This window comes from Mya arenaria, chromosome 7 (genome assembly GCF_026914265.1).
Source record: "Mya arenaria isolate MELC-2E11 chromosome 7, ASM2691426v1".
In the NCBI taxonomy this organism is placed as follows: domain Eukaryota; kingdom Metazoa; phylum Mollusca; class Bivalvia; order Myida; family Myidae; genus Mya; species Mya arenaria.
The window spans coordinates 24,373,151-24,389,199 of NC_069128.1; the positions used below are offsets into that span (position 1 = coordinate 24,373,151).

Consider the following 16,049-nt stretch of genomic DNA (forward strand, 5'->3'; position numbering starts at 1 on the left):
AAACAAGGAACGAAAGAGGACACAAAGCTGAGCCCTGAGGAATTTAAACTTTAATGGATTTTAATGCTGAAGTGGCTTCCGGAATTACCACACACTGACGCCTATTTTCAAAGTAGTTGGAAAACCAAGACAATTAATTACCACACAGGCCTGCTTTGTCGAGTGGATAAAGTAGACCGCGATGCTAAACTTTGTCGAAAGCTTGATTTTTTAAAGAAGACAACTCTTATTTCTAGACAACTGTCGAAAGTTTGACAAAAATGTTATATACATAGGTAGGCTGGTTGACAGTAGAAACGTGTATCACGGAGAAAGTTAAATACATATTTAAATATTATTATTTCAAGGTACTTAAAAGATAGATTGGACGATCACTTGATGGTTTGGAAGGATTACTCTTTTTAAAGACAGTGCATACGTGTGAAGAAACAACACAAGAAGTTAACGAAGCATTGAACAAATCACATATAGGTTGGCTAAGTTCTGAGGAAGCTTCAGGTAGAATAGTATTACGATTATTAATGACATCAGGCCCAGCTGCTTCACATACCGAGAGACGGCTTATAGCATCTTTAACTTCGATTTAGGGATATGACAAAAAATGTTGTTTATGGATCTAATGCATACACAAGAAACTTAAAAATGAAGAGTACTTAATTATTGCATGAAATTACGAATCATTGAAAACCATGAACAATAGATTCCTACCTGTACATGATAGGTTTTAGAGAGGTTGCGAACAACTACTTGTACGGGTACGTGTACGTGTTGGCTACCTTTGGTAAGCATCGAGGTATACGTCCATTGTACAAGTTGATCTTGTGTTAAAAGGATTGATCATGTTGATGTGTATATTCCATTTGGGGATGGTTTATCTGCATCGTCTGATACTAGCGACTGACGCATTCCGTTTCTCCGCGTGCTTCCTTTTATTAAACTGAACATTCTAAAAATAGTAATTAGTCACTTATTTGAATTAAAATAATGCATACAAAGCAGCTAGGTAAATTGGTCACCTCAACATTTCTCGATTGGGCTATATATTGGCTACCTTCCGGTAGCATTTAGAACATATGTCGTTTTTATGAGATAATCGTGCTCAATAACAAAAAGATATAATCGAAAAAAAAGATAATAATTAACGGGCTTGACGAAAGAAATTGGATTGGTTTCTTTACTGGACAGAAGGAAAAATCTACTACTTAAAACTAATTTAAGTTTAAAGGAGACAAACAATCATATGTTAGCCTCATATTCAAGCCAATCTTTCCAACAGATTGTTCAAAATGCTAGTAATAGTTCATATTGGTTAAAAAAAACCACAAAATATCAGTAAATAGCTCGAAGAACAGAAATATATTCCATCTGCTTATATTCGAAATTATTTAGATAATGAAACAAGAGAAAATGTGTTATTATCGTTTACATTACACTATAATTTGAAAAATTTGTTTAATATAAATATCAGTTATTTTTCATGCCCATCTGCCCTGTCTTGAACTGAATTGTACCTGGGGTGTTTATTGTAACTAGGAGCCCATGCGCCTACCACTCACACGTTTATTGAATAGTTACAGCTAGAAAAATATAGCATATAAATGTATAATAACACATTGGAACCTACTTCATTGGATACCTCGTTCATGTTATAAAATATTTACTGCGGGAGATCACTGCGTTTAAGTGTCGAGTATACTTATGTTAGTGTAGTGTAGCCAACCATTTTACAAGTTTTTGCGTCTTATGAATACACACAAATTGATTACGTCATACGCAAACACAACACGTCGTCGAACAACTTAAAGAGTATCTTGTTTATTTAGAAATAAATTGCGTAATTTTATTGAACGCGGACAATGGCAGACCAGGCTGAAGATCCCAATCTGAAGGCAGGACACGCTCCTGCAGGTTAGACAAATTTTCTTTCCACATGTATTCGCACAATATGTGATTTTTTGTCAAAATATGGGCATGCGCAATAAAACTTAAAATTAAAAGTCTATTTAGTTTTCTGGAACTTACATGTACAATGTATTTCATAACTTGACATCAGTCTGAATATTGAATCAATTACATTGGCATTTGGTACTGGTATAGTTGTCATGCACCAGTCTTAACAACGGCCCCCACAGGTCAGGGGGGACTTGAGGTTCTGTCCAGCCAACCACAGGTAAAATCCTAGCCTGTGGGGACAAACTGCTGGTGAAATCACCCCCAAATACACCCGCACCCTGGGGACATCCTGGGTAAGGCTCATTCCCCGCTAATTTCGGCCTGAAACAAAATCACCGCATTCACTCGGCACTGCTGGGCCACTTGATAGGTAAGGTAAAAACACGGCCCATTTGCCCTAGTCCAAATAATTGTACGTTGACGGATTTTTTTTAGATTTTTGATATGGCAAATCCTTCACGTACAAATTGTTTAGTATCAAAAGTGGGTAGTTGTTCCGATCAGGATTCCGGGTTAAAGCATATAGCGTCTATAAAATATCATAAAAACAAGAAATATTACCAGATAATGTTATTTTATATTAGTTCCGTACACAATTTTTTTTTATCCAACTTATAATTATGAATTTGACGGCTTTTCTTCATTTCATTCTGTCAAAACATAACGATATATACATGAAGGGCACCTGCAAGGCTTCAGGGCACAGTTTTAAATCGCTCGGGACATTTCGGCCATGGCCGAGTTGTTACGATTGTATAACGAGGTCTATCTCGAAGCTTTGTCGGAGGAGGCCGAGTTAGTACGATTGTATCGAGTTGTTCCCCTTCGCATAATTGTTGTCTGTGTCAGTCAACTTTCGTTTTATTGGAAAGGTAAACAACTTGTTTTAATGCATTACATGCTTGTTTGTGCAAAATAACATTTCACTTACATAGCAAAATATGAAAATAACTCTTTATGATCAATTTCAACCATAAAATACTTCACTTAAAACAATTTCAATATTTTTAAAACACCCCCGTTTTTTGCACATTCCCGTTTAGACGTTAGGGATTGGAAGAATCCCGTATAACACGTCTATTATTTTAGACTAACCTCTGGACCTGTGGTGGGGGTTGGAGGTGGGGGTCGTGGTTACAAATGACTGGTGTATTAGGTTAAACAAATATATCTTGGATGAATGAAGCAGGGATGATAAAATTCCGGATTAATGCGGAATTCCGGATTTAAGGCCTCACGGATCGATTTTAAGATTAATGTAAATCCGTTGAGTTTTTTTTCTAGGGGGGAGGGGTACAGGGAGCGATTCGAGCTCAGTTCGAACAATATGGGTACGAAAGGTGAGTTTTGTAAAGCCGGAAATTAACGAGCATATTTACGTCTTGGCAATCGAGCTATATGATTGGTAAGCTAAATTTACGGCCTGAAGATTACAGGTATTAAGATAGCATCCGGTGATTACGGAAATTACCGATGGGACTAGAAGACAGTATCCGGATATGACAGACGACGAAGACGATTAAACGGGTTTTGGAAAATTGGAAAAAAAACGACGACCACCAACTTCTAAAAACATCGATTCGTCGATTTTAAGGGTATATTTGGCATTTATTTTTAAGAGAAATTCCCGAAACGTTTCTTTTTAAGTTAATAGAATATGATCAAACTGAGAATGAATTTTGCGCATGTAGCATTATTTCGGACATCCCGATTCGGATTGTGTCATAATAATCGATTTTTATTTTACAAATTTTATTTGGCCGATTGAAGTTTACGCTGTAAACCGTTTCTTTATTGTTTTCATAATGTTTGAAGCATTGTTCTCAATAAGTAGTGGCTGTTGACTATAATGGGAAGTTCAAATGAAAATTAGGTTGGTTCAAATTTTAAAAAAATGAATAAATATTTTGTAGTAGTAATATATATTACGTAGGAGCATTTTATTTTCTATTTGAGACAGTTCAACAAAACTTCTTGATGACCCAGTTTGAGTGGGATTTAAATTCTATAGTTGTAATTTGTATTTCCAGGTATGTTGATGGTTCCAAAAGTCAGGGATGAACAGACACCTTAGCCAGTGCATCCAGTTGTTCCTGTCAATGACTGACAATCCAATGCAATGACCACGATACTTGGATTTATGGCTGAACATGCTCCCTGGCACCACAGTAGTGAGTCTTACTTAAGAGAAGTTAAGACACTTGCCAAAGATACAAAAGCTCTCAGTGAATTAAAACTTCAAAGGTGTACAGCAACATACAAGATGACTTACGGAGTGGCTAGCCATTTCAATGATGAACATGTGGAGGAGTTACGTGAAACTCGGTTTTGTTTCAACTTAAACAAGTCAACAAACACAAACAATGAGAAAACTGTTGCAGCTATTTTTATGCTATAGAGAAAGAAATAGTGTTGAGACATTTGGCCTCCTTAAAAATCACAAGGGCTGATTCTGAATGAATTTTCATAGAATTTAAAAGCCTGTTTGAGAGACTTGAACTGCCGTGGGACAATCTAGTTTGTGTGTTACAGGACTCATGTAACACCATGAGGGGAAATAAATCTGGCTTGGGGACCAGAATACGTCAAAGTCCACCATGTCCACAACGGCTACGCTGCCAAAGCATTTAAGTCCCGTTTGGATATTACTTGGAATAATTTATATAATAATTAATAACATTATATTCTCATCAAATTTGCAGAAAATGGATTAAATACTCTTATGATACACAAAAATTGAATAAATACACTTTTTAGTTTTGCAATAAGCATTTGCAAGCATGATAATTGGTATGTTGTTCATTATTATAAATCAAACATCCCACAGTGTAGACATGCATTTGATCATAGCCAGTTGAGTTTTATGGGAAGTGGACAACTGAACCAAAATGCCAGGTACATGTCTAATGCCTGTGACTTCAGGTAAAAAAAAGTAAATTTAACTTTGTTTAAAGACATAGGTGTTAAACTTCACTGCTAAGATTCCTGATAATTGTTCTGATTGTGGATGTCTGGTGTTGAACATAATTATATCTACCAAACCGAAAGGTGTAACCTTGAACATTATTCTAAGGCAAAAAAAGGTATTGGAAACCCTGAAATACACGGAAAGCTTCGGGGGGCTTCGCCCCCCTTGTCCCCCCACCAGGACTTTGCCATGGACCCATCGGGGGCCTTCAGCGGCCCCCTGAACCCCACGCAGACATTTTCAGGATTGGCAACTTGGCTCTGTTATCATCCCTGATGAAGGGATAGGAATCATTGATGAGTCAAATATTACAGGGTTTACGTGTTTTAGCAGGTATTCAGGATTTGTACTGTGTTCGGATTAATAATGTACTGGCTAAGGTCACAAATCCGAACACTTTTTGAGGTTTTGTACAATTATCTTGGAGAGTTTTTGTTGTAGTAAGTTAAAATTTCGTATGAAACATCTTTGGTTCATGTGAAAACAGCTGTCAAAGTACAGATTCACGATCTCATCTATTTTATGTCGAAAATCGTTCATTTTATGGACAGTAAATCACCCTTAATATTATGCTATGGAGGGCACATTTAATACCGAACACTTGAAAAGCGAAAATACATAGTCATACAATTATAATTAAAAAGTATGCTATATTAAATAAACACTTAGCTGCAAAGTGATTAATTGTTTCCGATGTTTTTTACAAAACATTCGCTTCAAATGTAAACCGTGATTTCTATTTATAAATACCTTGAATGTAGGTCAACATAACTGCAAAACCTAAAGATGCGCGTGCGCCCTCTGAAGTCATTCCCCCATGTGCTACATTTTGATCTTTAAGCGTATAAGCATTGAATGGCATTTTTTTAGATAAATACTGAACAATACAAAATGAAACTTCGCAAATGTGACCAAGGCAAGCCTCTGTATTGATCTAGATGATATTGAATAATCAATCACAGTAAACAAACGCGTGTTTTAGCCAGTGTTCGGGATTTGTGCCCTGTTCGGAAATGTACCGTCAACCAGTACCATTGAACAATATACTGTAAAACATTTAAAGTTAGGAATGATCATCCATTGAAAATGTTAATAAAGATACATTCTCTTTAGTCTCTTGAACATTTATAATAACCAAAACGTAAGCAAAATACACAGTTGACAGCCCTTTTTCCCCAAATTTGGGGAGTATGGCGGGGCCTTTTGACAGGGGAAATTTAACTTGTATATTGCAAAAATCATGTTACCATCATGCGAGCTAGATTATCGATTGTTTGAAACTTAACATAGTGCCCACCTGATCTTTACCAGTTTTCACAGTTTGACAATGAAAATATGACTTCTACAGATAGTAGTAAAATAAAATTTCCACAATGGGGGAATTTTTGACACAACCTGGGGAAAACTATAAACTTTACTCCATGGGGAATGGGGCCCAATATCGGCCCCAAATTTGCCATAAAAAAAGGGCTGGTTGATGACAACACGACCCATAAATCATTGATCGGAAACTGCTAGATAATGGAGAAACAATATGGTATTTTGTTAACCCACAATCCACAGTGCCCTCACAGCAAGAACCAGGAAATTATTCTTCTATCGGCATTAACCAGTGTTGTCCATTCATTTCTGATAATTAATAAGCACTAACAAGTTGCACATATACATGTATTTAGCAATTCGTATGTTTGTAATTATTGTATCACGGCCCTGTTATAGATAAATTAATATTTTAATATTATGAAATATTGAAAAATTATAATAATTGATCAAAGAAGTCCAATAATTGTGCTTGTTAATCAATTTCAGTTGCATAATCAGCTAAAAAACGTGCTGCATATGAGGGTGTTTTTTAATTAATACAATCATCTTTTTTTTTCTTTCATATATGTATATTATACATATATTTTTGGTCTATTATAGCTTGGAGTGAAGATTTTACTGATGTATAGTTGGTTGCAATCTTCTATGTTTAGAAAAAGCTTTCGTTCTGAAATAAATAATATTTAATGATTTGAATGTTTTTTACAGTGAAAGTTGGTGGTATGAGGGTTGCAACTCATAAAAAACCTGAGAAGCCAGCCGATGAAAAACCAGAGGAGGATGACGCTGAGGAATATGAAGTGTACGTAGAAAATGGGCAAAACATATGCATTCCTCACATTTACTGAAGTGAGGATTGAAGGATATACCCTTTTAATATTCAATATTATTTGTAATTGATAGATTTAAATTTTAATAGAGGATAGTTGTTAGTTACAGTGTAAGATCACAATATATTTCACCAAGTGAGTGGCAAAAGCTATATTTCATGAGTGAAAATCTCACTGTTAGAGTTCATGAGGTGAAATATTTTGTAACCTTACACAGAAACAAACATTTTTATGCCCCCAAAGGTGGGCATATTAAAATCGCACCGTCCGTCCGTCCGGCCGGCCGGCTCTGTAACTTTCCCTTGTATGGACAGATTTTAAAATAACTTGCCACATGTGTTCCACATACCAAGACGACGTGTGGCGTGCAAGACTCGTGTCCCTACCTCAAAGGTCAAGGTCACACTTAGTGTTTATTCACAATGGAGTGCTGCATATAAAGATATAGAGTATAGGTTGTCGTGACCGGGCTGTAACTTTCTCTTGTATGGACAGATTTTAAAATAACTTGCCACATGTGTTCCACATACCAAGACGACGTGTCGCGTGCAAGACCCGTGTCCCTACGTCAAAGGTCAAGGTCACACTTAGTGTTTATTCACAATGGAGTGCTGCATATAAGGATATAGAGTATAGGTTGTCGTGTCCGGGCTGTAACTTTCCCTTGTATGGACAGATTTTAAAATAACTTGCCACATGTGTTCCACATACCAAGACGACGTGTCGCATGCAAGACCCGTGTCCCTACCTCAAAGGTCAAGGTCACACTTAGTGTTTATTCACAATGGAGTGCTGCATATAAGGACATAGAGTATAGGTTGTCGTGTCCGGGCTGTAACTTTCTCTTGTATGGACAGATTTTAAAATAACTTGCCACATGTGTTCCACATACCAAGACGACGTGTCGCATGCAAGACCCGTGTCCCTACCTCTAAAGTCAAGGTCACACTTAGTGTTTATTCACAATGGAGTGCTGCATATAAGGACATAGGGTATAGGTTGTCGTGTCCGGGCTGTAACTTTCCCTTGTATGGACAGATTTTAAAATAACTTGCCACATGTGTTCCACATACCAAGACGACGTGTCGCGTGCAAAACCCGTGTCCCTACCTCAAAGGTCAAGGTCACACTTAGTGTTTATTCACAATGGAGTGCTGCATATAAGGACATAGAGTATAGGTTGTCGTGTCCGGGCTGTAACTTTCCCTTGTATGGACAGATTTTAAAATCACTTGCCACATGTGTTCCACATACCAAGAAGACATGTCGCGTGCAAGACCCGTGTCCCTACCTCAAAGGTCAAGGTCACACTTAGTGTTTATTTACAATGGAGTGCTGCATATAAGGACATAGAGTATAGGTTGTCGTGTCCGGGCTGTAACTTTCCCTTGTATGGACAGATTTAAAATAACTTGCCACATGTGTTCCACATACCAAGACGACGTGTCACGTGCAAGACCCGTGTCCCTACCTCAAAGGTCAAGGTCACACTTGGTGTTTATTCACAATGGAGTGCTGCATATAAGGACATAGAGTATAGGTTGTCGTGTCAGGGCTGTAACTTTCCCTTGTATGGACAGATTTTAAAATCACTTGCTACATGTGTTCCACATATGAAGACGACGTGTCTTGTGCAAGACCCATGTCCCTTCCTCTAAGGTGAAAGATAGTGTTTATTCACAAGGGAATTCTGAATATAAGGACATAACAGTGTAGGTTGTCAAGTATGGGTGGTATTTATTTATGTTCAGAGGCAATTTAAAATAACTTGCCATATGTATTTGACACGTGAAGGCAAGATCAACTTTTCATGTACTGACCTTGTTCGTAGGTCAATGTCACATTCGGGGGCATTCGTCACATACTGTGACAGCTCTTGTTTCTTATTATTATATGCCTAAAATGTAAATTTAGGAAATGACATCATTGAAAATGTGTCTCTGCCCTGTGCTCGCTTATATTTTATTTGGCTACATATGAAAATGGGGTAAAATTTCAAAACAGTGAAAAATATCAAATTGGCATTTTCACTTAAAATCTGTGAAATATCAATTTTATTTCACTGATAAATCTCTATAAACATTATAATTCGCTGAAAAAACGCTATAAACAGCCAGAAAGGATATATACTAATTGATTTCTCTTGAAATGATCTAGAAACTTCAACTGGAAAAAATCATATATTTTTTTTCCAATTTATTTGAATAACAAGTCCGCTTATGAGGCACATAATAAAGAGAGAGGTATATTATATATATATGTAATTTTTGTATATACACTCTAAGCTATCTCTTCAATCCTTAGTTACTTATTATGTTTGTAATTTATGACTGTTCTAATGCACTTATTTTCAATTAAATGTTTAAACCAATGTTTTTCACGGAGAGGAAACAATACATTATTCCTCCACTTGACTCACTGTCCCTGCAGATTTCACATAATGAATGAGTGACATATATATGAATTTTATATATTCATTAAAGTTAATATACAATGAACATGTGAAAGTATTTTGTTCAGATTCTACAGGCAATGATAGCCCCTGAAGCAGTTAGTTGTTCATCCAGCTTTATTGTTAATCCATGAACACATATTTTACAGACCGGCCAAAGTGGACAAGCACCATCAACAAGTGTTAATCTCAGGAGCTGTAACCAAGGTAGGTGTATGGTGAAGATAATGAGCTCATCTTGTTTAACAAAAAAATGAAAGGTCTTGGTGTGCTAGTGACCGTAGCAATAGTTGGTTTACACCAATTTATCTTAGTTTGACTGTACAGAAAGCTGAATGCTGTTATAATTTTGAGTTACTCTGGCAGAAGCTAGTACTGTGTCCTTTTTGTGAGGTCGGAGGTGAGGGGAAATTACCTCTGACAGGGATTATATCCACTCTTGGGTGAGAGGCAGACATTTATACCACTAAACTCTCACCCTCTATAGTTTATTTGAATGTGGTTGACTTGTGTAGTTGAAACAATACAGAGTGAAAATGCTTATGCAGCCAAATAAAGATTTATATAAGTGTACAGCATTCAATTGAAATCTGAGAGTCCGAAAAAAACAGTTTTAAAAGAGTGCAAGACCATATTTCTGGAAGATATTGATTGATATTTTAAACCTTCCAGTCAGTATCACTGTGTTGCGTCCAAGAAGTGAAATAGGACTTGATCTATACATGTGTCATATTGGGTTAACACAATCATAATAATTATACACAGGGAGACAAAGATTTCCCTGAGGCAGCTGTTCGGGCGATACACGAGAAGCCCCAGCCCACCCACGTTAACCGACCCATGCAGTCACCAAACACCAAGGTGCAGATTCAACAGCCAAGGAAGTAGATCAAGGTCATCTCAAGGTCATTGGCATGGTGAAGGTCCAAATTCAGAGCATCGTCAACTACTGTAGAATGGTATAATTTCGCAAGGGACGTTTTCCTTATTTTTTTGCTGATGCCACTAATGTAAGGTTTAAATTCTGATACTAATATTTAATAGTAAACAAACTTTTTGAAATTGTTATCTCTTGTTTGATTAATGAACAAAACTCACAAATATTCAACCCTTGCAAAATTAAAACATTCAGCAGTATCTTACATGAATGGCATTGTTGATATGTTGTACATGTGTAACTCACCATGTAGTTTGTAGGTTGGTTGTTGAAATTTGAATATTAAAAGCATATACATTTTTCATTTGGAATGTAGCATAACGGAAAGTTATTAGCAGATACTTATATGTTAAAGTCTTAATGGAATTAAGAATCGGTAAAAGTCATATGTGTTATTATATTGATTATCTTTTAGATTTTTTTTAGCCTGTCTGTTTTTCAAGAAAAATAATTGGGTATTGTCAGAGCGTTGTCGTTGTTGTTATGGGCAACATAGTTGATAAACATGTTGTCAGAGACAATGTGCGCAGGTGTATTATTAGCAAGACCCATAATTTTGGCATTCATGATAATTGAGTTCTGCACCTTTGACTGGAATTGACAGATGAGCTAAGGAGTTTGCTCCTGGCACTCTTGTTTTATAAATGTTGTTGCTTCTATCACTTTTTGTGAGTCATATATTTTTGTTTTGGGTAATTGGTGCATATTATTGAAGTTTCTGTAAGTTTTTTTTCTGTTAAACAAAACTGTGTTCATTTTATGTAAGTTACGGATAATATAATGTTTAAAAGTTGTTGAAAATTGAGTTTGCCGAGCACTGAACGCATAATTAAAGAACCGAATATCATTGTTTGATTGTGTTCACTAAAAATGGAAATGTGCTGCAGTGCAGTAAAAGATTGCACATTTTATATATACGGTATTTGCAGTTTGTAAGCCTCATACCTCTTCATTTAAAACATTATTTTGACTTAATAACATACATGTAGGCGATCTTTAATTGAATTATTTTGTCCGAAAAATATCTGATGATAGATTATGAATTTTCACGTATTTTTTTATCCGTAATGTAAAATCACACATGTGTTATACTAAATACCTATACTGTATAGACTTCAACTGGTATATACTGTATAGACTTCAACTGGTATACACGCTTTCAGCTTTGTAAACTTTTTAAAGTTAATTGCATATGAGAAAATGGCAATAATTGTAGGATGTTTGAAACATGTCCATTACTTTATTCAATCCCAGTTAGATATTTTTTTTAAATATGATATTACATGTATAAAGCCAGACTCCTTCATTTTATATAGTTTCTTGTTAAGCTTTGTACTTTTCTACACATGTAAAAAGTAATTAGTTTTTTTTTAAAAAGGTTTTAAAATAATTATTGTTTTCTTTAAGGTCAAAAACATATTAATGATTTTTTTTCGAAATATTTTACATTTGTGTACCACGTTTCAATTCAGTTGAACTGTCAAAAACAAGACATTTATTGGCTGATGAATCTTTTTAAACTGATTAATGACTATGTAGTTTCATATTAAGGCTTTACTCAGTCTGTTAATATATAATTACATGTTTTTTATACTGTGCCATTAGATGATAATTTCTACTCATAAGTGTGAAACCTTGTTCTCTGCTTTTCTTTTATATTGTTGAGAAAAAATGACTTACTTTTACAATTGTTAAGATTGGACTAGCCGTTAGAATAAAACACTGCCTGAAAGTAAGATTATCTTTGTTTTGTTATATAAACTACAACTCCAGGAACAAACCTAGAAGCTATTCAAAGAGTTAGTAGAGCTTTACTATTCACCCTAGAATTGAAACCTTGTAGAAGGGCTGCCAACCATCCAACATTCTATATTATCAATTTAGATAACTCTATCCTGCATAAAATACTTATAATTGCCCTTTATTATTCGACATAGAAATTATGATTATGGTTTTGCATGTAAGCAAATACAAGTCAAAAGTCAATAAGTTAACCCATCAACTTCTTGATGTATTGCATTGAAGATATACACAATCAAGTATTATAACTCTATCGTGCATAAAATACATATTTTGCTCCTTTATTCTTTTAAATAGGAAAAAGAAATTATAGTAGATTGTTTTCATTTAATCTTATTGTACAGTGATCCATAACCGAATAGTCGAGCGCCCTGTCTCTGTGTCAGCTCTATTTGTTGGGACAATACATTTGGTTTCTATGCCAACAGAATCCTTAATCTTGTCTCAATCCGTCTGGGAAAAGATGGATCATGTGATAAACTCAAAGTATGCAAGCTAGGTACATTGAACTTCGGTTACAAGTGACAAGGTGCCAAAAACGAATACGTACACAAGAATTGTCACTATGGCAACAACACCGGATTCGGCTATTGTATTGCTAGCGATACCCAGTGATATGGTATGAGGAGTCCAATGAAACTTATTATATATATTACTACATTAATACAAATGACATAAGCCAATCAGCAGTATTTTCCGACCACACACATTGCGCCCTTGATAAGTTTGTTTGTCCTCTTGTGCCGTCGATTTCCCCCCCCCCCCTCCTGGCGCCCTTGATATGTGACTTCTAGTTCCGTTGATATGTGGCCCCTACTGCAGTTGATATGTGGCCCCAAGTGCCGTTGATATGTGACCCCAAGTGCCGATGATGTATGGCCCCAAGTGTTATTGATATGTGGCCCCTGGTGCCGTTAAAGTGCGGTTCCTGGTGCCATTGATATGTGACCTCTAGTCCAGTCGATGTCTGTCTTCTTGTGCCGTCGATCTTATACCCCTGGCGCCGTTGTTATGTGACCCCCATTGTTGATATATGGCCGAAAGCGCCGTTGATATGTGGCCCCTAGTGCCGTTGATATGTGGCCCCTAGTACTGTTGATATATGGCCCCAAGTGCCGTTGATATGTGACCCGAACTACCGATGATATGTCGCACCAAATGCAGTTGATTTATGGCCCCTAGTGCCGTTGATATGCGGCCCCTGGTGCCGTTGATATGTCACCCCTAGTCCCGTTAATGTTTGTCTTCTTGAGCCGTCGATGTTCTACCCCTGGCGCCGTTGATATGTGGTTCCCGTTGCCGTTGATATACGGCCCCAAGCGCCGTTGATATGTAGTCCCAATTACCGATGATTTGTGGCCCAAAGCACCGTTGATATGAGGCCCCGAGTGCGGTTGATATGTAGTCCCAATTACCGATGATTTGTGGCCCAAAGCGCCGTTAATATGAGGCCCCTAGTGCCGTTGATATTTGGTCCTAAAAACCGTTGATATGTGACCCCAAGTACCGATGATATGTGGCACAAAGAACCGATGATATGTGGCCCCAAGGATTGATGATATGTGGTCCCAAGTACCGATGATATGTGGCCCCAAGTACCGATGATATGTGACCCCAAGTACCGATGATATGTGGCACAAAGAACCGATGATATGTGGCCCCAAGGATTGATGATATGTGGTCCCAAGTACCGATGATATGTGGGCCCCAAGTACCGATGGCATGTGGCCCCAAGTACCGATGATATTTGTTTCAAAGTACCGATGATATGTGATCCAAAGTACCGATGAAAAGAGGCCACAAATACCAATGATATAGGGCCCAATGTACCGATGATATGTGGTCCAAATCCCGTTGATATGTAGCCCTAAGTATCGATGACATGTGGCCCTCAGTACCGATGATATGTGGCCTAAAGTACCAATTATATGTGGTCCAAACGACAGACCGATGATATGTGGCCCCAATTAACGATGATATGTGGCCCCAAGTAACGATGATACGGGGTCCAAAGTACCAAATGATATGTGGCTAAAAAGCCGTTGATATGTGTCCCCAAGTACCAATGATACGTGGTCCCAAGTACCGATGATTTGTGGTCCCAAGCACCGATGATATGTGGCCCAAATGCCATTTATATGTGGCCCCAAGTACCGATGATATGTGGCCCCAAGTGCCGTTGATATGTGCCCCAAGTACCAATGATATGTGGCCCTAAGTGCCGTTGATATGTGACTCTTAATGCCGTTGATATGTGACCCCAAAGTACCGATTATATGTGGCTCCAAGTACCGTTGGTATGTGACCCCAAAGTACCGATTATATGTGGCCCCAAGTAGCGTTGGTATGTGCCCTGAAGTATCGATGATATGTGGCCCCAAGTGCCGTTGATATGTGACCCCAAGTACCGATGATGTGTGGTCCATATACCGTTGATTTGTGACCCAAAGTACCGATGATATGTGGCCCTCAATTGCCGTTGATATGTGGCGACAAGTGCCGTTGATATGTGGCCCAAGTACAGATGATATGTAGTCTAATGAACCGATGATATGAGGGCTCAAGTACCAATGATATGTGGTCCCAAGTACCGATGATATATGGCCCAAAGTACCCATGATTTGTCGCCCAAATGCAGTTGATATCAGGACCCAGGTACCAATGATATGTGGTCCTCCCAAATGCCGTTGATTTTTGGCCCCAAGTACCGATGATATGTGGTCCGAAGAACCGATGATTTTTGGCCCGAATGCCGTTGATATGTAGCCGCAAGTGCCGTTGATATGTGTCCCGAAGTGCCGTTGATATGTGGCCACAAGAACCGATGATATATGGCCCCAAGTACCGATGATATGTGGCCACAAGAACCGATGATATATGGCCCCAAGTACCGATGATATGTAGTCCCAAGTACCGATGATATGTGGACCCAAGTACCGATGATATGTGGCATCATGTACAGATGATATGTGGTCCAAAGAATTGATGATATGTGGCCCCAATTTACGATGATATGTGGTACCAAGTACCGAACAGTGTTTAATTGAGAGTTTACATGAGTTCATGAGTAATATTTATATTTACCGTTCAATGCAGTGTAATGGATGTTTATACATGTATTATCTAAAGTATGTTGAAACATCTGTATTTGGATACATAAGGACAAAATAAGACAGCAAATGTCACGAAAGTAACAAGTTACATGGACAAGCCAAGTAGTCAAATATTCAAATAAAACTCTGTTCACAGGGTCAAGATAAGGACCAATAAGAAACTGGGGGGAGCAAACGAATAAACATCACAAACAGACTACATACACATCTAAAAACCTTTATGAATACACGATGGGATTACCACCTTGGAGCGGCCAGTGAAACACGAGCTCACTGGAACACGAGATTAATGGAGGTTTAAACTGGTTCAGATGCATAACCTTACACCTTTCCTTACATTTATAAATAAGTTCCCAAAATATACTATGTGTAAAATCAGTAAAAAGCTGACAACCAACAAAATCACACCAAAGCCGAAATGTAACTTCTTTGATATACAGAAAGCAATCAGGCTATGTAACACTTTTTTAAACAAGTCTACTTAGTTTTAGTTTCATACATTTCTAAAGCAAACTAGTTGATTGTTGTACATTTTTTTACGCAAATTCCTCGATCAGCATTAGCTTGGTTTAAAAAACAATGTTGTTGGTTTCAAAAAGGTTTAAAGTATGTATACATATTAGTGAGGCATAACAAAGAACAGCATTGTCTATTAGTTATTTAAATCCTTTTC

The 16,049-nt window shown here is 37.3% G+C and overlaps 1 protein-coding gene across 1 annotated transcript; it reads left to right on the plus strand.

The window, feature by feature from the left end:
- Positions 1–1,758: 1,758 nt before the first annotated feature.
- On the plus strand, positions 1,759–12,204 carry LOC128241005 (death-associated protein 1-like). Its single transcript, XM_052957990.1, has 4 exons — positions 1,759–1,908; positions 6,953–7,046; positions 9,676–9,733; positions 10,292–12,204. The coding sequence occupies exons 1-4, from the start codon at positions 1,857–1,859 to the stop codon at positions 10,412–10,414; spliced, it is 327 nt and encodes a 108-aa protein (XP_052813950.1). The 5' UTR covers positions 1,759–1,856; the 3' UTR covers positions 10,415–12,204.
- The last annotated feature ends 3,845 nt before the right edge of the window (positions 12,205–16,049 follow it).